At 35.9% G+C, this 22,347-nt stretch overlaps 1 protein-coding gene across 1 annotated transcript; it reads right to left on the minus strand.

The window, feature by feature from the left end:
• Positions 1–3,531: 3,531 nt before the first annotated feature.
• On the minus strand, positions 3,532–12,959 carry LOC122145162 (sodium-dependent serotonin transporter-like). The gene is made up of 6 exons (XM_042757377.1): positions 12,020–12,959; positions 10,447–10,581; positions 6,296–6,506; positions 5,811–5,943; positions 4,176–4,310; positions 3,532–3,591 (listed from the first exon to the last, which is right to left on the minus strand). Exons 1-6 carry the CDS (start codon positions 12,285–12,287, stop codon positions 3,532–3,534), a joined length of 942 nt encoding a protein of 313 aa, XP_042613311.1. The 5' UTR covers positions 12,288–12,959.
• Between the last annotated feature and the right edge of the window lie 9,388 nt (positions 12,960–22,347).

Here is a 22,347-nt window from a genome sequence, read left to right on the forward strand (position 1 = left end):
GAAAAAACAGCTTTTTACGTTTTAAAGGGAATATGAGAATCCTGTGTCCTTAAAATCTCTGAAGTATGATTTTTGGCAGTTCAGAAACATAGCAATAAAATAGCAGATGATAAATTCCCCCCCGACCGTCCTTTTTTAGCCCAAGAGATTCATTGAATTTTCCTGCTTGATTTCATGAATTTCTGCTTGCCAACACACATTGAGAACACACAAGGATCAGCTGCAGAAATAAATGGTCCAACGAATGAAAGAAAATAAAACAAACAAATTTGCCATCTGTGGCCTACCAAACTTCACCAAGGCTGCATTAGGTTTACACTTTTTGCACAAAGACAATTCTAGAATGCCCTGTGACAAAAACTGATTCAGTATGAATGCAAAGAATTGTTGAGTATTCATTTGTATTTACATATACAGTCTAAGATACTTGAAAAAGCAGTGAGAGATCCACTGCAAAGGTTAAAGAAGTCAGTTTAGCACTTGTTGACAGAGAAAACAAGAGCACATCCTGTGTGTATGGCTTCTTAGATAGCAGCTGCCTGCTTTTTCTAGGAATTAGACTGAAAGAAAGCTTACTATGGATTGAAATTATGTTTTGAAGCCTATTATACCTGACTGTCCAATCCAAAGGCAAGAGTAACATGATGAAAAACAGAGGAGCCCAGAGCTGAGAGAATGGCATAGTGGAGAAAACTTCAGGATACAACCACAAACACCAGACCAGGGGCCCTGCAAGAAAACACACACACCCACACCACACACCACACACAACACACACACAAACACACACACACAACACACACACACACACACACACACACACACACACACACAATTTCACTCTCAATGATATAGAGAAAGATGACACCAGTACTTGAACAACTAATTACAGAGGTCTTGGCAAACAGGAAGAAGAGAAATCTAACTGTTTTCAGATCCAGTAAGAGATTAGTATTAAGAGATAATAAGTGATTAGTAATAAGAGAAAAGAGATTACACAACACATTTTTTGCATGTTTAAATCATTTATCGTTCTACACTTTTTCCCCCAAATCAGTGCAGATATTGATAAAAAGTGCAGATTAGAGATTCCTATAGTACACAAAACCCAAAATAAGACAGGGAAGGAGACAAAAAAAAAGAAGCTGGAGAAACCGGAGAAAATTATTTTTGTAATTGCATTTCTCAGAGGAAAACATCTGCCTAGCTAGAGAAAGTCAGATGAAGGATTGACTGGGTGAAATCTTGCTGATAAGGTGATCAAAGCAAGGGAGGAAGTGCCTATCCTCAAAAAATAAATAAAACAAAATAAATCACACCAAAATATGATATCGAATCAGTGTGTGAACTCATCATTTTTCTTAAGGATAACTTATCCAAACGGCAGATGAGGGTCTTAATGGTTTAAACTTGTGGAAACTGATGGACTTCAATGACAACAAGTTTTAACAAACAGTGCTGTAATATAAACACAAAAATATTATGATATTTTAAAACTGCTGTGAAGTACTCTTGAGGGCAGCTCAACTCAAGGAAGGACATGCTTTTAAATCATTGTTTTCACACACTGTTCTACTTAGTCTACCTTCATTCGATTCTTCCTGATTCTGTTTTTCTTCCATGAAATAGTCCCTTTTATTCTTTTTCTTTAGCGTAATCCTCCCACCCTTCACCTCTTCTCACACTTATCCTCTCTCTGGCGGTAAAGAAGGAGAACTTTTCATTTATTATCCTGCTTCATCTCAACTTCTGGAGCTGGAATTTTCCCACTGCATTCTCATTTCGTTAGACTGCATGGCATTGACACTGACATACTTAGGCCTGTTTTGTGCATGAAAGTAGTGCATATTTATATCAACTCTCACTGATCACAGCAGTATTTACATTGCCAGTGTCCTGTTTCGTGTAGACTAATTAGGATTTGGATGATTGTGATCACCCTCCTCATTGGGCAAATAGCACATCAAAAAGATAACAGAAATCCTTTGTGATCCTCTGGTCCTTAAAACTAAATTGTGATTCTTGGCTGTACAGAGAGGACACAGCAATAAACCATACAGTAAAATTGGTTCATCCAGAACAAGCGATTAAGTTAATTTCCTGCTTGTGAACAAACCTTGAAACACAAGGACTGGGGAGGATTAGATTCACAGCTGCAGAAACTGTTATTACAGAGAAAAGGAAAACAAACTTACCATCAGTGGCAATGTCATCTACAGGCAGGTTTTGAATGTGGGCCATGTACCCAATGGCAGAGAAAATAACAAACCCAGCCACGATACTGGTGGCCTGAATTAGCCAGACAGACGATAATGTGTCCCCTGTAAAATAAACGGTGAAAAGTGATGAGGAGAAAGAATCATGTTTTCCTGGAAAATAACAGAGACCCTTGTAATGACTGGACCGAGCAGACACACAATTATTTGTTATATTTAACAAATAATCTTTAAAACCCACTTTGTGAGTTGCATGCACCAAGTGCAACTATCACCCCTCCCTGTCCAAGAGGGCTCAGTTATCAGGACTAACCATCTTGGCTCACTCAAATCCTGAGGGTGTGACATCCTCCACTTTAAAAGATCACTGATCACAAGATCAGGGCGGTTTTAAGATTCTAAAAAGATGAGGATGTTTGAGCTAGAAGTATATAGACTCCTAAGTTATATCAGGCTGCGGCCTTGGTCTTTCCATTCACCAAAGATCCTCAGACAGCTTCAGCTGGTTCTCTCTCATCAAGAAAAACTCAGCCAACAAACTGCCATCAGGACACTTTTATTTAAATAGACAAGACATGAAATTATCAACTTAAGTACTCCCCACCCTTTTTAAGAAGAAATGAACTAAGAACTAAGAAATAGTACTCATGGCTGAATCTCAACAATTCTATAACTTCTTGCATTCCTGTACTCTGCTTAAGTTCTCTTTCCATTGCTAATGTGTATGCATTTATATGTGTGTGTGTTTTAGAATAGTTTAAGTGTTTAGTGTTTAGTTAATAAAGTCTTGTTTTTGTATCACACTCAAGGTCGTTTGTTTTTTTGCTAGTCCGTAATCGTGAGAGATTTTGGCTGCACGCTCTGAGTAGTTTTGTACAATAAGACGTTATTTTTTTGTTTCCATACCCTGGAAATAACCATTTTTTAGAATTAATAAACAATTAAACACCAGGTGTTCGGTTGGGGTGAACATATTTGTTTTGATTGTAATATTAATTCCATTAGCTGATCCAAATATGTATAATAATTTATAACAAGTTATAATTAATTAATATTTGCGCTTTTGAGCTAATGTGCTACACACCCTTACCGCAGCTCTGATCAGTGTAATAAACTTTAAATCAAATAAAAAAAGCAAGGTTACAGTTTTAGTTCTATATTTACTTTGATACATTTATTTTTAAATTAAATAAGCTTTTAAAATGTAAAATCAGCACCCTGGATGAAACCAACCAATACCCCTAAACCTTCACACTGCTATATTTGCTTACCTGAGGATGTTGTTGTTGAACTTGTTGTAACTGGCCATGAGATATCATAAACCAAAGGAAATGCCAATAGAGTTGAAGATCTGAGCAGCAGCATTGACCCACACCTACAACATAAGTTTTAACAAAGCGCAGCGGTTTTATTTTTGTCCTTTGTCCATACATTGTTAACATAAACATGTCTAAAGTTTTGAGTTTTTTACTAAAAAATTTACAGGAATTATGTGTCATGTTTTGCTTTATTATATGGAGTTACTAGGATTCTCAACTGATCTGAATATTTAATAGCAATTTAATTCCAACATTTCTGCAGTTAAGCTTTTTATGAAAACAAACAATGTGAAATTATTGGGTTTGGCGATTGTGTCATAGCATTTTATACAAGCAACCTCAATAGAAACAGGGAAAAAGTGTGTCATGAGAAATAAAACATGCCATTCATTCAGTGCCCTAGCTTTTACATGACTCATGGGTGTTTTCGAAGATTTTCTGGTGTTAAGTTATTTCAAACCTGCTGATTCGCTTCACCAAGTGTTAATTACATGTCAAATGGTAAACCACCACAGTTCCCACAGTAATCTTGTTGTGTGTCAGCGGTACTACAGTAATGATGTGGTAGCATGTAAACAGCTTCTAGTTTGTTTTTAACACTACGGTGACTTCATGTATGTTCAGTCATGTATAATCTCACCTGGACTTCCAAGAGTTTACTCCAGTTTGGCATGAGGAAGAAGAGGATACCATCTTTTGCTCCAGGCAACTGAACATTATTGATCAGCAATGCAAACAGTATGAAATAAGGGAATGTGGCAGTGAAGTACACAACCTATGGACAGAGTCAACAAGAGAGATTTATATTTGTGATAAGGCAAAAGTACATAACTTCTCTACAGATAATAATATAGAAAATTATTATTATTTTTTTTTTTTTATATATATTATTTGATTTTCATTTTTTGACATATAGGATTAAATATATTGAGGGTTATTCATCTGAATAAATATGATAAATATGGTTACTAATACTGTTAAAGGGGTCATATGATGCAATTTCAATTTTTCCTTTCTCTTCAGAGTGTTACAAGCTTTTGGTGCATTAAGAAGATCTGTAAAGTTGCAAAGACTAAAGTCTCAAATCAAGATAAATCCAAAGATATTCTTTATAAAAGTTAAGAGTAAACCACGCCCTCCTAAAACGGCTCGTTCTAACATGCCACCACATGTCTACACCATGATGTGGGAAGATTTGCATAACGGTGCCCAAATGTTCGCGCAAAGAAAAAAGTGTGTGACTTTTATTTTTTGCTGTTGCCACCACTGCCATGTTGTGGAGATGTTGTGTGTTTTCATTGTGAAAGCGAAACTACTTTCTTCTTCCTAAAAAGGAAACAACTAGAAATCAGTGGTTAGGTTGTATTTACAACACTGTTCCAGAACAGTTCAACCCAAATATTTAGATGTGTACTGCACATTTTATGGAGGATGAGAAACCGTTTCCTGAACCAGTAGCCTACAATGCATCTGTGGCACAAGGGGTGTTTCTATAAAGTAGGGCAGTTCCCAACTTTGCAAGGACAGTCGGACGCATCTGACTCACAGCTTGTAAGTACTTTTTTTATTTTAAAGAATTTTGCCACTGATGATTCAAACCAGAGTTTTGAGCAGTGTAAAGTAGAGCTTGTTGTATGTCGTTTTTCTCTGATTACAAAATGCAGACCATGGTTTTTATGTTTACGCGCGGCGTGATACGCAATGCAACGCATAAAAAGACAGTATAAGTCATTATAATCAATAAATATGTCCCCACTGGATGCTACAAATGCCTCGTTTGTAATGGGTTTTATTGGTTTTGTCTCATTGTGCCGGGACACACGGCATCACAGTGTTAAGGGGCATAACATTTACGTCACACACGCTTGAGGCATTCAGCCAATCACAATGCACTGGACAGCTGGCCATTGTTTTTAGAACGATGAGCTTTGTAAAAATCGACACGTTTCATAAAGGCGGGGTATAGAGGAGCAACAATAATGTACATAATGTGGAAAATAATGTGTTTTTTTGAACTTTAAAACTGCATAAACACATTGTATTACACCAAATACACAAATAATGTTCTTTTTAGCAACGTCATATGACCCCATTTATATAATTAGCCTTATTCTCTATAAACACAAACACATTGTTTATATTTTTTATAAGACTAAAATCCTTAACTATCTATTTGTAGTTTAAATATGCTATTGTTTCCCATACTAAAGGCTTAATTTAGATTATTCAAATGCATTGAATCGGTTAAGAAATGATGTGAGCTCTGAACTCAGACCTTCCCAGTGGATTTGACCCCTTTAAAGATACATAAATAAACAATGGCCCAGGCCAGAACTAGAAGACCAAAGAGTTCCCAACGAATCCCTCCAGCATGCTCAATCCCTGTGGTCACTTCTAGCACCTTATGACTGAAAAACACAACAAAAACAAAACATTGAAAAATAATGCTAACAAAGCACAGTCACACAACAGAGCAAATCTCAGGACTCTAAACATTACACTGACTTGATGATTAAATGAATAATACTTAAAAAAAAATATAGACTCATTAAAGGTTCATTGATGTCCATAATTTTATTGGAAATCCACAAATTCTACACACAGTAAGAAAGCACTCAAAATGTTCCATTTACATTGAATATGAAAAGTCAACAGTAGAGAGTGATACACAACTATAATCAACCTCTGACAGAAAATCAAGAATTTTCACCAAATATGGCATAGACAAAGACAGTAAACAAATTAAATCATGTTACTCACTCAAAGAACTGTTGACTGCCGATTGCAGATGTTGTGTCATTGCCAGGAAAACCAGTGGAACAGTTGCCAACTGCATTCCATGTGTTGTTGCAGGACTGCCATGGCAATGAGGGGCTGAAAGAGTGAAGCAGGTAGTAGAGAGCCCAGGTCATGAGCACATTGTAGTAAGTGCAGAGCACGTAAGAAATCACCACTGTGGCAAGACCCACACCTGAGGACAGACAAAGATAGAGTGAGACACCAAAAGACGCCACCGTTTTCTGCCACCTTGTCCAAGTTTTTCACTGCTGAACAGACTCACATTGGAACAGCACCTAGGGCTCTTCAGAGGCTCTGAAATGTTTAGCTTTTGCTTTAGAAGAAAAAGAATAAATCCGTTGAACTCCAGAAGTACTGTTTTAGGTTAATATACAAGTTCCAAAAGAACAAAGCAAATCTTTAAGACAGATGTTTTTGTTCAATTTATATTAAGAGGGCTCTATCTGAAAACATTTCTAAATATATGTTAAAAAAAAATAAAAAATAAAAAACTTTTCATGATTCCCATGATTCTTCTGTTATTCTTTTTTATTAAATATTTTTGGTGGTTGGCTAAAACAACCAGGGATAACGCAAGAGGTTCTAGGAGATTTTTTAAGGATTGCATGAATGAATCCAGTAAGGCTGTTCAAATGTTATGCTAAACATTAGATTTCACATTTTAAAGATGCACAAGACTTAATTTCAAAAGATATCAGGCACACTCAGTATTGAAAAGCTAACTATTTCTTGCATACTTGTTACCTGATATATATAAGACTTATTATCAAAAGATCTCAGGCACACTCAGTATATGAAAAGCTAACTATTTCTTGCATACTTGTTACCTGATAGAGATATATATATATATATACATACACACACACACACACACACACACACACACTCACAGTATATACAGTTGTGGTTATAATTTTACATACTCTTTGCAGTATCTGCAAAATGTTAATTATTTTACCAAATTATGAGGGACCATACAAAATGCATGTTATTTTTTATGTAGTACTGACCTGAATAAGAGAAAATAACAGTTGTATTTATAAAAAGAAAAGTTTACATACGCTTGATTCTTAATACCGTGTTGTTACATGGATGATCCACAGCTGTTTTGTTTTTGTATGATTTTTAGATCCATCTTTTCACACTGAGAACAACTGAGGGACTCATACACCACTATTACAAAAAATTCAAATGCTCACTGAGAACAGACAATTGACAGGCCAAAGAGAAACAACCAACAATATTACTGTGTTTTAAGTCGAGCTTCATGGTTTCTACAAGTCAAATGAATTTTAATGGTTTCATGCTGTTGGCAGACAGAATTGTTGCACAAAACTGTTGCCAAGTTGTATGAGAGGATGTCCATGCAACCTGTTAATATCTGCCTTTGGCTAGCTTTCACAAAGTGACTGATACAACAAAAATATCATTGAGCTTATTTGAATGTGCTGGCTATAACCTCAACATCAAAAGCTGAGAACCACTTGCTTACACAATAGCAGTTCTGTTTCTCAGTGAATTTAAGTGATAATTACATCATGAGAAATAAGAAATAGGACTATTAGCAATCCACAGAATATGCCTTCTCCACAAAAGGATTCAATAGTCAGGTTTAAACGTAATACACTTTGACACATTGACATTCTGATATAATCACAACAGCATTGCTTCCAGTGATTTTAATTCATTACTGCCATACAGTAATCAGGGTTGAAATCTCACAGAAGCCTGGAGTGAAACAGAATTTGATTTAGAAACTGAATATGAACATCAGGAAGATGTTTACAAATTAACAGCCACATAATAAGAAACAAAAAACATTTCTCAAAGACATCAGGTTTTTTTCAAATAAGCTTTGGAGAAAGGAAATGTGCTAATATATTCTTAATGATCTATTTATGATTTACTTGCCAAGTCTAACAGTTTGAACAGTTCTGAATCCAATACAGACAGGTGTGTGATACCAATATAATCATTCAGTGTGACCTAGTTACCTTGTAACCCAAATCAACATGATAGGAGAATGACAATGCAAAGATCACTGATTTGATTTTTTTCCATGTTTTGATGGCAGCTTTAAATCCGTGGATTAATTATCATCACTCTCTGTGGATCTTGACATTATTTTGTGTCCCTTTCCCACCCTCTAAATGGAATGTTCATTTGTTGTTTCAGGCCTGAATAGTAGAAAGCTCTAAAAACAGGAATGTTGTTGTTGGCACGTTCCGTGGTGCCCTCTAAGGTCACCCAGATTCCCTCAGTGCCTTTTGGTCTCCTGAACTTAAGCCTATATGAGTCCACAGCTTCAGCAAAACTATAGACCAGAGGCATTATGGGATCATTGGATGCTCTACTGGAAATCCAGAATCAACAGTCAATCCAAACTGTTTTGTTTTTGCATGACCATGGTACCTATCCACTGCACATAACATTATTGTAGACTTTGTGTTGCTCTGAATTTTATTTCATAAACAGATATGTTAAAGTTATTAAAAAGTTTGTATGGATTTCTAATTGAGAACAAGTTTGAACCTAAAATGGCATCAGATATCATTAAAAGAGAAAACACTACCTGCCATGTAAATATTTATTATATTTCAATAAGTAATAAACCCCATGTTACCATTATTTTCTTATGGAGAACAGCTGGGCCCCAAATACTTCTTTGGGTTTCACATCTATAGATGTTTGCTTCAAATCAGCCACAGTAGATATACAACTACACTTTAAATTGTGCGAACAGACAGTAAGGCTGGATTTGCAGACAAAACCTGGATCTGCATTAAGGGATATTCAGTTGCATCAATTAAAATGTATGTAAGAATTTTGTTTCTGTGACAAATACCATAACCAGGTTACTTTACTGAGCATACAAAGATAGATAATGCAGAAGTAAAAGGAGGAGCTTTATTACAAAGGAGATCCACTGAATAGGCCATTACTCACTTTTATTTTTTTTGGTGGATTGTCAGAACATCACAAAGAATGTGACATAAGTGTACATTTCAGTCAAAAGAATATACAGAAAGAACTACCTGCTTCAGTCCCTCTGCTACCAAGGAGCCATAATCGGCTCTGAAATGAGCCCTATATCAAGGGACGGACCCAAAAGATTTGACCGGGTAGACTATCTCTGTCTTTGAGGAAAGAAGTCCTTGTTAGCAGGTGAAAGAATGACAATAAAAAAATGAAGAAACCCAAATGACGAATAGTGATGGCTGAACTTCTTATTGTTGACACTCACTTTGGTTGCAAATAGATTGCCCTCAATTTAATTTTTCTCTTGGCTCAGGTTTGATTTAATTCATTGATTTAAAAATAGTTCTTCCAGATTATTATTAGTAATAATGATTTTTCACTTAAAACTGATCAGGATTCTAGAGAAAAATGTAGTTGTTGTTTGCACATTAACAATGTATGTTTTTATAAACACAGGAAATCAAATATGATAAAGCTGATTTAGGTACAGAAAACCAAGTAGTAATAGGATCAGCCATCACTAGATCATCACAGATCAAGTGTAATATAGTTGCTGGTCTACACATTTAATCTGGAAAATCCAACGTAAAGGGAAGAAGACAAGCTCTGCAGTCAATATGCATGCCAGGTCAAAGCAAAGAGACAAGATCATTCATAGTCCAGCAAAAATGATAATGCAGTTACAAAGAGTTGTAATGCTTAAAATATGTTACTGTAACACTGTTCAATAACCATGTACAGTATGCAAGGAACCAAACTTCCATGATATACGATGAGCATTCACTTTTGTTGACACAGTAAACAACAGAAAAAAAAGCAGGACATAAATAATCACTGATAAGCAAAAACCAAGGTGCACAGCAGGCAAAGCCATCCAGTGGTTTTACAAGGAATAAATAAAAATATATCTTTAAATAACTTATTCCTAAAACATATCAAATGAGTTCAAGCAATCTCAAATTATCATTGAACAGGTTTGAACAGTGTTGAACAGGAGGCTATTTGTGTGATTGAAATACTGGAATGTCCCAGACAACATTTCAAATAAAAAGACTGCCCATTTTTTAGGACTACGTTTAGATGGTAGAATTGAAGACTGGAGATATGAGGGACTGGGCACACGGATCACTCACCTTTGAAAAGGGGACATATTTTAGCCAGAGCGTGGACCGGTCCCAGACGGGTGTACTGCCCAACAGTGAACTCCATGAACAGCAGTGGGATACCACAGAGAAACAACATGATCAAGTAGGGAATCAAGAAAGCACCTGGAACATGTGAAAGATGACAATAACTGATTATTATTAATAAAAATAGTTTTACTTCAATGGTCACAAACGTACTGTATTTTTGTCTTCAGAAATTTGACAGGGATACATCAAAAGAGTAGTTAAATAGTTTTGTAATTCCATTTTCTAAACCACAATTTGTTTCGTTTTGCAGAGTCATTCTGTGAGGTTAAAACTATTTTCTTGCAAGTCATAATGCAGATTTACCATGAAAAGAGGAAGTGTCTTTCAGGAGAGCAAGATGATTTAGTCACATGCTCTATAGAGATAAAAAGGTCTTGCTACAAATCTATTCCTTCTGACTTCTAAACTTTTTTTTTGAAGATTTAAAATAAATAAATAAATAAATAAAAAACAATCAAGAATCTTGGGTCATGAATGGTTTTACTTTCTTTGAAAAAAGGTGCAGAAAGCAAACATTCATCTGGACAATATGCATATACAGGAAGCATACAAAAAATATATGGAGCAATACAAACATAAAGCAGTGGGAGAGGATTAGCTGCTGTAAACTTTTGTGACATCTGTCCTAAATATCACAGATCACTTCTTACAGAAATTGAGTTTTATTGATTATTACTCTTGGGACAGTGTATATTGCATCTCTTAATTGAAAATACTGTATATAGCCAACCCCAATAAGGAAATTTTAAGGTTGATAATTATTCTTGGAACCAACAATCTCTTCTTTCTAACTCATATGTTTTAAGTCAATAATTAACAATGGGAAAAAAAAAAAAAAAAAAAGTCTGGCGTGAGAAACCAAGAGACATATCCAATGGCACAAACTCCTGGAGTTTCTATTGTTACATCTTATAGTTACACAACTGCTGCAACCTTAGCTTCAAATAAAATTACATGAATATAAATAAAATACACACAAAATAATGGTCAAAAAAATACAGTTTGAAAATGTAGGTCATGAAAATAATTTATACAATTTTCTACAAATATTTAAAAAAAAAAAGAATTGTCTAAAAAGGTGGTACACCCTTAAATAAAAATTATTAAGACTTTCATTACAACATACATGTACTCAATCTGCTAATTAATAATAATAATAATAATAATAATAATAATAATAAAAAAATGTTAAAAACGAATTTCAAACATCAAGATATTTCCTAAGCCTTACTCTATTTGACCTGAACAAAAAGTTTATTTTCATAAAAAGTCCAGTGTTTTGTGTCAAACTTTAAAAAAAATAATAATAATGATGATCTTGACATACAGGCAAGTATAAAGGAAATCGCTTGGCGTTATGGTTTGTAGTTCTTATGTCACATGATAACAAAATGGATTCCTGAATGTTGGTTGGCCACACTGACTTATAGCAATAGAGATGACTACAAGCGCGGTGTCAGAGCGGCTCTGAGGTGATTCATGAGAGAGGAGCAGAAGTAGTCTCGTCACTCACCTCCTCCGCTCCTGTAGCACAGGTACGGAAAGCGCCACACGTTTCCCAAACCCACAGCATAACCTATGGAGGCGAGCACGAACTCCAGGCGCCGACCCCACAGTTCTCTGCTCTCCGTTGACTGGGGATCAGCCTTTGCCAGCCTCATGGCTTCAGCACTGCCGGGTGTCATCTTGTCGAGCTCTACCTCCTCTTTTTCCTCTTCAAGCTGCTGCAATGTAAACTTCGCAGATGTGCTCACGCTTTTGTTATCAGCTCCGACTCCCATCCTTACAAACGTTTCATGCACACATACATGCACTTTTTAAAACATCGATTTTAATATGGACAAAGAATGATGTTTTTTTTTCGTTTGTTTGTTTTTAAAACCGAATCAGATTTAGACTGTTACAATTTGCCGGTATAGTCTTACCGAGCGTCACTATCACCGCTTTATTAAAAGAGGTGAATGGTGCCGAATATGTTACCTAAATCTGTCCTTCTAAACCAACGAGATACCGCTTTGTCTTTAACGGTTCCAAACACATAATAAGCACACGTTTTTTGCTTATATAGCTCAGTTACACAATTTTTAAGACCAGCCCCCTGTAGTTTCATATGTTGTCACGACGATTCTGGCCTCCTTTGGCTCCGCCCTTTAAGTGTTGTAGTCGAATGTAAAAGCCCGCTGCTCTGTATCTGAATGCTCTTTGCTCACGTGCGAATTTACAATCGAGTCAAATAACGCGCATGCACGTGTAGGGGTTTGTTCGCTTCATGCAGAATTAATGAAGCCTGTACTGACGACTTGAAACATTATATACTGGATATGATAAAAGATTTTAAACGTGATAACTATTGATTGATGTTGATAAGGGATGTTTGACTACACTGAATACCCAGTAGAGCATTTAGACTGGCCATACTGTAGACCAGTATGTCAATAATTTAAGTTCACGCGCCTCTTCTTTCATGTATTGAGTAAATGCACTTATAGGATTGTATTGCTGATTCATCATGAGTTTGCAGAAATGAGAGGGAGGAAGGCTAGTGCCATTAGGCAAATGATAAGGGAAAAGGGCGGGATTTTAAAAAAGAAAATCCACCCACAACTGCATTTGTCATTTTTTTACTATATATATGTATTTCCTCATCTTGTCCATTCAAACCCAACACAAACACAACACCTCTGCTGGCTTTGATACATAGGCTATGGAATAAAGGAAGTAGCTACTCACAAAATGTATGGCAGTTTCCACACATTTCTATTTTTAGCTTTAAAGCATGTAGTCTCATCAGGGGTGGAAAAGTGACAAAGATGCGACCCCAACTGATACCATAGCCATAGATTTTTGATACCATAGCAAAAAAAAAAAAAAAAAAGTATTGCTCACTTTATTTACCCATACTTTGTTTTTGTTCTAATGCATTGCTTTTCATTATTCCTTTGTCTTTTTCTGTTCTGCACCCTAGAAAGTTTCCCTCCTCTACTCATTTTGGCCACGTGACTATCTGTGTGACAATACTGTCTAAGGGTAGCCTATGTTCCAAAGTCCCTTTGGTATGTCCTCACTTAATAGTCAAACACATTTTAACTAATTTAAAATTCTAAACAAAAGTGAATAAAAATGTTTGCTTTCGTTATTTTTAACAAATAAGCTTTTGATTATTTACAACATTTTATTAAAGATTTTCACAGAATGATTTCAGCACAATGGCGCCCCCTTTCCACTGCATACTCTATTTTTGCGCCCCTTTAAACACTGGCTGCATCCGAAAGCTGAAAAATGCTGCCTTTGGAGGAAGCATTCCAAAGAAGGAAGGCATCAAGGCACGTCCTAATCCAATGTCAGCTTCACTTCCTGTCTCCTGAGACCTGAGATACCCTTGTCTGGTCAATTTTTTGAAGGCAGCATGTACCTTCGCTGCCTTGATATCCCACAATCCTGTGTGTTCCACCGGGACGGTTGAGCTAAAAACAATAAAGATGGTGTCTGAAAGTAGGGTTTAGTGGTCAGTTTGTGTGTATGCTTGTTTGAATGTATGTTTCTGACCAACGTTTTGTACTTTTGATATTATTTCTAGCGATAAATTAGTATTTACATATTCACTTAGTTATCACCAAAGCTCGTTCTGTTTTGTTGTAGAACATTAAACCGTTAGGCTGCCTCGGAAGCCCGTCCAAAATCAGTTTCATGAGGTGACTCCGTGTGCAAACACTGCCTGCAAAGTCATTGCAAAGTCAAGGCAGGGAGGCAACAAGTCAGCAGCCTAAGATTTCGGACACATGCAGCCACTGTCAACCAAAAATGTAAACACAACATTTTTCTGTGGCTCTTTATAAAAAAGTACTATTTATAAAAAGTAAGCTAGTAAAAAAGTAGTAGTAGTAGTGGAGTATCAGGTTGCAGTGTTTTATTTTAATTTTTTTTTAAATTGAGGGTGACCTCTGCTTCCAAAAGAAAGTCTACCTAATGTTTCAGCTGTTAAAATTTATTTATTTCTTTTTAATCCTAGTTTTGAATATAGGCCTTCTAAACTGATTTAATCCAGGCCTGTTTTCAGGCTATTCAAAGCAGTGTTTAAGCGAGGCAAAACTGCAGTTATAGCAGGCTCACCATGGGACTGAATTTCTGTTCTTTGACAGAGCTGTAGCTTTTATACTGCAAATAAAGTGATTTCTAGGCTATTGATCTGAGTGTTTCCTTTAATAATAGCCATTATAAGTCAACCATGGTCAGTTGGTTAAAAATTCAGATCATGGCAAAAACACTTTATTGGGCCTATGCTTCTGGAGTGCTTTCGCTATACAGGCCCGCTCTGCCTAAGCATGTGAGCATTGTGACTATGGGCGGAGAAATGAATGCATCCAGCTCACACATGTATACACGTGAATACAAATGTGTGCAGCAGGCCTCAACACGTAGAAAATCATGTCTGAAGGCCGTATAGACAGTCTTGTGACATGAACAATAAGTTTGACAGTTCCTTGTTGATGGTCTTTAACAAAAGCAATCTGTATTCTGTCCTGTCCTGTTCCTACAGTGCCAGACCTCTGAGAAAGCATCCTTTGACCTGTTTCCACACTCTTTCATCTATGGACAATGGACAATATGGAAAATTACCATCCTCATTTCAGCAATCTCATTCTGACATTCAGTTTGAACGCAAAGGGTGGCAAAAGCCTTTTGACCTTTCAGACACATTGTTTGGATTTGCTGTTTTTACATTTAGCCAAATACACTGGGAGGGGTTCAGTGTGCTCCATGAGACAAGTGGAATTTGCTGCTCAGATTCTTAGTTTAACAATACAGACAGGTGCATTAGAAGGCATCATCAGGAGTGCGACCCACCCAATGACTTGAGAAAACTGAAATAAGTTCATCATAGCTCACTCTCCATCCAGTTCTGGATGATTATATGAATGTAGTTAGAATGTGCGAACTTGTAGTTTCATGAGAAAAGAAATTAAAAACATCATGTTTGAAGACTGTTGGGTGGATTTAAGAAACTGTTTAAGATTAAAGTAGAGCAAATGCAAATATAAGTTTGCATAACTTTGAACATTTATTACTAGTGGTTTGAAAATTTGAATAGTCTACACTTCAACAATGAAAAGATACTCAAGCCATCATTGGATAATACTCAGACTATCACATTCGCTGAACCTTTTTGAGGGCGCCTCAAATATTCTGTTGTGTACTTAAGGGACTTCAGTATGTATTTCAAGAGCTTCAAACCCAACCTCGAAACAGGTTTCATTGTCCAGAAAATTGTCATTTGCACTATGAAAAGATTCTCTAAAGGTTTCCCTGGGTGTTGCAATCTGAGAAACTACAAATGGTACAAATTTAAATACACTATGGCAAAAGTATGTGGACATCCCTTTCTAACTAGCAGGTTTGGGTATTATTGTAATCCCTGTGAAAATAAATCTTAATATTACACCATGCAACATGGGGTGGAAAAACTTGCACAAAACCTTGCACAAGTCCACACCATTTCCAAAAAAAGAAAAAAGAAAAGAAAACATACATCTCATAGATTAGTTATCTTTTTTAGCAGCAAAGACTGTATTGAGATTAAAGAATCATAAAAATCAGTGGAAAACAGTCTACCATTTGGTACAGCTCAGATTATATTATCCATCTCAAGTATCACCAGTGTTGAGGAAAGTTACTTTAAAGTGAAAGTGAAAAAAAGTGAAAAGTAATGCATTACAATATTGAGTTACTCCCTTTTTGTGTAAAATAATGCGTAACGTTACTTTTAAGTTACTTACTTGCTTGTTAGTTACATATATTAGTTATATATGTTAGTTATATAGTTATATAAATGTATTCTTTTACAAACGTAAAAGCCCTTTCACACCAAAAGTGAAATGAATACGCCTCAGGCTGAAGGAAATGTAAATTCACGTCTGTACAGTAGAGGGCGCAGCTCAAACAATATGACGCAGGAGTAGAAAGTTCAACACTAATCAGCAGTAACAAAAATGATACACAAATATACTATTTTTTCTTATTAGTATGGTTGAATTGGATCATCGTAGGTCAGTAGCAAAGACATTGGTTAATAAAATGGGATTAAATACATAAATTATATTTGTCTTATTTAACATGTTTAATTATTGCATGTTTATATAATATTCTGAGTTTGCATTTGACTGTTTTTATTCATTTTGAGTAACACTGAATCTGTTTTTGTGCAGGTGAGATGAGTAAATACATGTTCATATTTAGTCTAGAACAACTAAGATCACGTTCACACACAAGGCCTATGCACATTCCATAAGCAAGACCGCTGTGTCAGTTATTGCAATGAACTTGTGAAACATCAAACATGTGCATAGAGACATTGTCATGCTGGAATAGAAAAGGTCCCTTCTTAAAATGTTGTGGTTGCCACAAAGTCAAAACCTTACATTATCTAGTGCAGTGGTCGCCAACCTGTCGATCTCTGTCCCGGTAGATCCCAAAAATAACAGTAAAATAAAGTATAAAAATGCATTACATTTCTCCATTTCTTTGTACTGTATTTATTGTGCTTATTTTTCTGTTATTTTCAGGAGCTACTGGGACAGTGATAAAGAAAAATACATCACACCGTATGATAAAAGAGGTAAGAAACGCTGGAGACCAGCACAAATAGTAGAAAATACTGTAGCAGGCAGAGAACAAGCTCACTGTTCTCGATGCTCAAAATATAGGAAGAAAATGTGGGGTTATATTAATGCATCACTGAAAGGAACTGTCTTAAGAAAAGTTTTGATGGCAATAATGCCATTTTCTTCTCTTATAACTTCTCATTTTCTTCTTGCAGCTCTGCTTTGTTTACAGCGTTAACCAAGAAATCGCTATATCGCGGCTGGTTCATAAGCGCCACCTGCTGTCAGAGAGTGAATTCGCATCTTATTCAGGATCTGCTGTTTTTGTTTCATGCAATTGTTTTATGTAGCAAAAAAAAAAAAAAAAAAAGTCTGAAGTCAGACCATTCTGTTTTTGCTTTAAATTCTGAAAGTATACAGTATAATTCAAATCAAAAACAACTGCTCATACAACATGTGTATAGCATTTTTGTTTGGATCGTGATTAAGATGCAGTGGTTGCCTCTAATTTCAAATCCCTACAGATATTCTTGTTTAAGGCCAGTTTGCTTGTTATAAAGCAAATAGCCAATAAATAAATTTGCTTGAATAATAATAATAATAATAATAATAATAAAAACGGCGACCAGTATCAGAATCAACCAATTTCCTAATTAAAAAAAAAAAAAAAAAAAAACTAATAAAAAAAAAAAAAAAAAAGGAATATAAATGGGATATATTTTCCTATCAATTCTTCAATATTTAGATCCTGTCTTTCATAAAGGCCGAGGTCAGGGATCCTGGGCTTAAAAAGGTTGGTGACCACTGATCTAGTGTCACTGTAACATCAAGATTTGGCAACAAGAAATGAATGGAATAGACAAACCTAATAATTAGAAAGGTTGTGTCCACATATTTTTATTTTATTTTATTTTTTTTATGCCATAGAATGTATGTTTTAATTGAACATATTCACTTCAAATTGTGAGACACACTCCTCTTAAAAAGTGTTTATGGGTTCCGTGATTGTGCACTGAATAATGTACTGAAAAAAATATAGCAAGAATTCAAAAACAAAGAAAATCACTGCATTGCCTTCGTTCCATCAGCGATAGATGTCGCTGTCGTATTATTGGAAGCGGTCCGGCTTTGTCGCGCAGTCTGCTGCAAACGCTCCTGTTTCAGGTGATGCTGTTTGATCCCTTCCGGTCTCCGTACATTTCTGTGTTATGACGTCATTTGGTCGGACGGGAGAGAGAAACTTTGAACTTGCTAGGAATCTGAACGAAACTTTGTTTCCCCCTCAATTTTCAGATGGATTTTCTCTGAGTCTTACGCATGGATCAGAAATGGAGCATCGCCGATGTGCTGCGTGTGAACTTCAGACTTTTCTGGACCAGCATGTGAGCTTGAACAAATATAATTAAATCAGATAGAGGGAGGACATGGACGAACGAGAAGGTGAGGATTGCGCGAACGATATTTACGCTTCTTCCAGTAAATGTTTACTTGATCTCATTTAAAACGTACTTATTCTTTATATTAGGGCTGTCACAGTTCATAGACGAAAGTTAGTTACTCAAATATTTTCAAATCAGATGCAACAGAAACGAACATGTAGGAATTTGCTTACTTGATTGCTTTTTTGTTTGTTTTGGTTGTATATTGACGCTAAACAACAGCTAAATGTCTGAATTTAAATATGAAATTCATAATTCTAAATATTCAAAGGTGTTCTTTAATAATCGTTTAGAAGTTTTTTAAATAACGTGAGATGAAAAGTCTAACAAGTAAATAAACAGCTGAAATGGACCCCAGCTGTTTTTTATTACAGAAAGTTTTTAAAGCAAAGTTAGATAAAATCCATTGCATTTACATGAGGTTTTATTGGTAAAAAATCTCATAAATTGTATAAATGTAAAGGTACAGCAGTCGCGAGAATCACGTCAGATCAACAGCTCGAGATTACATAATGTGAAACTTCAGCTCGTGCTCACAACTTTAAAAACAAAATGTTCCACGTAGAATTGAAAGTTAAATGTCTGGGTTTCCATGTAAACAAACATGATCTGTGTATGAGCTGCCAGTTCTGAACGTTCCTCTGATATTTGATTGACAGATGTGACGGAGCGCGCGTGCACGGGCTGTGGCGGGAGGATTCAGGACGCGTTTCATGTGAAGGTTCTTCAAGACGCCTGGCACAACTCATGCTTTCAGTGTGTCTTAACTTGATTTTCTCCTTAAACTGAGCCAGACTGGCCAGGAATGGGGCGAAGTAAACACAAATGTGTTTGATTGCTTTTCTTGGATTTGCCTACTTCTTTTTAAATCTTCACCCTGATGAAAAAAGCACCTTAAACCAGCCAAAAGTGGTTTGCTGATCTTAATTGTTCTCCAGCTTTGTCAGTTGGATAGTAAGTGGGATTTTAAGGATGTACCAGGACCAGGCTGTAGACCAGCATAACAGCCTAAGCTTTAAACTTAAGATTCTTAGCCAAAGAATTGTTGTATTTACCAAACTCCGTACACAACTATACGGAATTTACTAAGAGATAAGGGTGGCTCAGTTGACCAGCAACCGAGACAAAGAGGAATGCATTTTCTTTCCTTTTCAGAAAAAATATGCAGACTATTGCATTCAAAAGAAAGCTTTGTTTTCTTTCACACCTACATGTAGGTATTATGGGCTACTTAGTTCAATGTTTGTCAGCGAGGAACTCCTAGAAACCTTCATGCAGGGGCTTGGGTGTTTTGTTTACTTAAATATAAGAGAGAAATGTTTGTGTAAGAAAAACAAACAGTGAAATGATGAAAAGTAGTAATGGGACCAAGAAATGGCTAAAGGCGTCCACTCTTTTTCCAGCTCTCTTCCAGCTGATCAGTGGTTAAAGGGTTAGTTCATCCAAAAATGAAAATTCTTTCATTAATTACTCACCCTCATGTCCTTTCAAACCCATAAGACCTTCAGAACACATATTAAGATATTTTTGATGAAATCCGACAGCTTTGTGACCCTGCATTGACACAACAAATATTCTTGTAGCTTCATAACATTACGGTTGAACCACTGATGTCACATGGACTATTTTATTGATATCCTTACTACCTTTCTCGGCCATAAAATGTTTCATTTGCCTTGCTGTCTGTGCAGAGTTTTCATCATAAATATCTTAATTTTTGTTTTCCGAAGATGAACGAAGGTCTTAGGGGTTTGGAACGACATGAGGGTGAGTAATTAATGATAGAATTAAAATTTTTGGGTGAACTATACCTTTAACTATCAAATGGCGTGTGCCAGTGTAAAGGTCCTTTTTTTAAGATAGACTAATGTCATCAAAATAGTTGCACCCCTAGTTAAAAAAAAATCGTTACTGTCAGTATTTCTAGATGCAGCAACAAATTGCCCAATTTTTTATTTTTTTTTTTGTACCGGTGACCATTGTTAAATAAAGGACATCAGTTAACAAAACTGACCTCAGGAAGCTTTTTATAAGGACTATTCTTAGCTGTAGTTTGTCAAACTTTTTTTTTAACATATTGTTCGTTATTAAGCATTTCAGTGAATTGAAGTAGAAGCTTTTGGAGGATTGACTTCAGCTTTTGGTCAGACCTTTAGACTTATTGAAACTGATTAGAAAGTGTTTTTTTTTATTATTATTATCATTATGATTATATTATTTGTTTAGAAATTACATTCATGGATGACCATTAAAAAAGTAATTCCAAAAGTCCATAGTCTAAGTTTAAGAAACAGTTTTGTGATCAGGATTGTTTCAGTCATTTGCTGGAGACCAGTACAAAATTGAGGCTCTGAGACTTGTTTGTTAATGAGAACAGAAATTACTCCAGTGCAATCTGGAACATGGGTACATCCTAGGCTTTTTTCCACCTATGTTGATTTTTTTATTTTTTCTTGGTTGGATATGATCTGTAAGTTTGAGTTTCGCAATTAAATAATATACAAGCTTGTTGTCCCTGGCGTAAAACCATCACAGGGTTTATTGCCAGTAGTCTGGTGTTTAATTACACATAAGCAATACATTTAGTGGATAACTTCTTTCTACTGTTTATTATTCGTTTAATTGATTGATATTTTAATTGACTGTTTGTTGCTCTGTGGAATCCCTCTTATGTTATGGCAGGCATTCCCTACTTTCCTGTAGGTGTTTGGTTGCATTGAAGGTAGGATCTCCTCTCTGGTTAGCTGTCACATTCCCAGACATCGGCTCATAGCTCCTGCAGACAAATACAAGACTATATTTTTTTCCCCTTCTGTAGAGCTGTTTTTGTCAAATGTCCAACTAATGCCCCTTTTGTGATTGGAGGGACAAAGAGAACTCTTATGCTTTAATGACTGTTCTAACTATAACTATAGGAGGGGCTGAAATGTCCTCTGAATGCGTCCTGGATCTGAATTTTCTTTTTAACTTGCATTTACTAATGATTAAAATGCAATTTGTTGTTTGACGTTTTATAGGTCTGGTTTCCCAGACAGGGCTTAGACTAAGCCAGGATTAGGCCGTAGATCAATTAGGACATTTAAGTAATTTTTATAAACATGACTTTATAAACATTACAGATGAGACAAAACAAGGGCACTGACATATTTTAGGATCAGTCAGAGCAAGTTTATTTCAGTTGAAACACCTCAGACCTGCATTTTAGTCTGGGACTAGGCTTAAGCCTTGTCTTTGAAACTAGGGGATAGTGTTATAGCCCAAGTTTTTAATACCATCTTAACTATGATCCCATTTTTTAGTCTGTTAACTTCCTTAATTAAATTGTATTTATTTGAAAGTACCTTCAGATAGCAGTGCTTTTTTAATCATAGTATCGATTGAGCTTAGTAACCATTTGAGTCCAAGCATAGCTTGACCATAATCATCTGCCATCTTTAAACACTAGGACTTTTTGAGCTTATTTTATAAGCACAGGAATTTGAATGTAAGTTGATTATTTGAATAAGACTTTATATGTCTGATATGTCTTTTGATCCTTTATCATTTGGTACTGTGAGCTAACAGACATGACGGGGAACCTGCAGGGTTTAGGAGGTCTGAATACCAGTCGTGAGCACCAGAATGTTTTCTTTGTTAATGTGAGTGCTATAGTGGCATGAAGGAAGTAAAAGGAGTGTTTGTTCTTTTATCTGTATTGTTTGTCTTGGAGTGTATGCCAAGGTTTGAATCATTTCTTTTATTTCACCTGAAGCCTGTTGTATTTCCTCTGGGTGTAAGCTGGAACAGGAAAGAGAACAGGTGTT

Source organism: Cyprinus carpio, chromosome A5, assembly GCF_018340385.1.
Source record: "Cyprinus carpio isolate SPL01 chromosome A5, ASM1834038v1, whole genome shotgun sequence".
Taxonomy (NCBI): domain Eukaryota; kingdom Metazoa; phylum Chordata; class Actinopteri; order Cypriniformes; family Cyprinidae; genus Cyprinus; species Cyprinus carpio.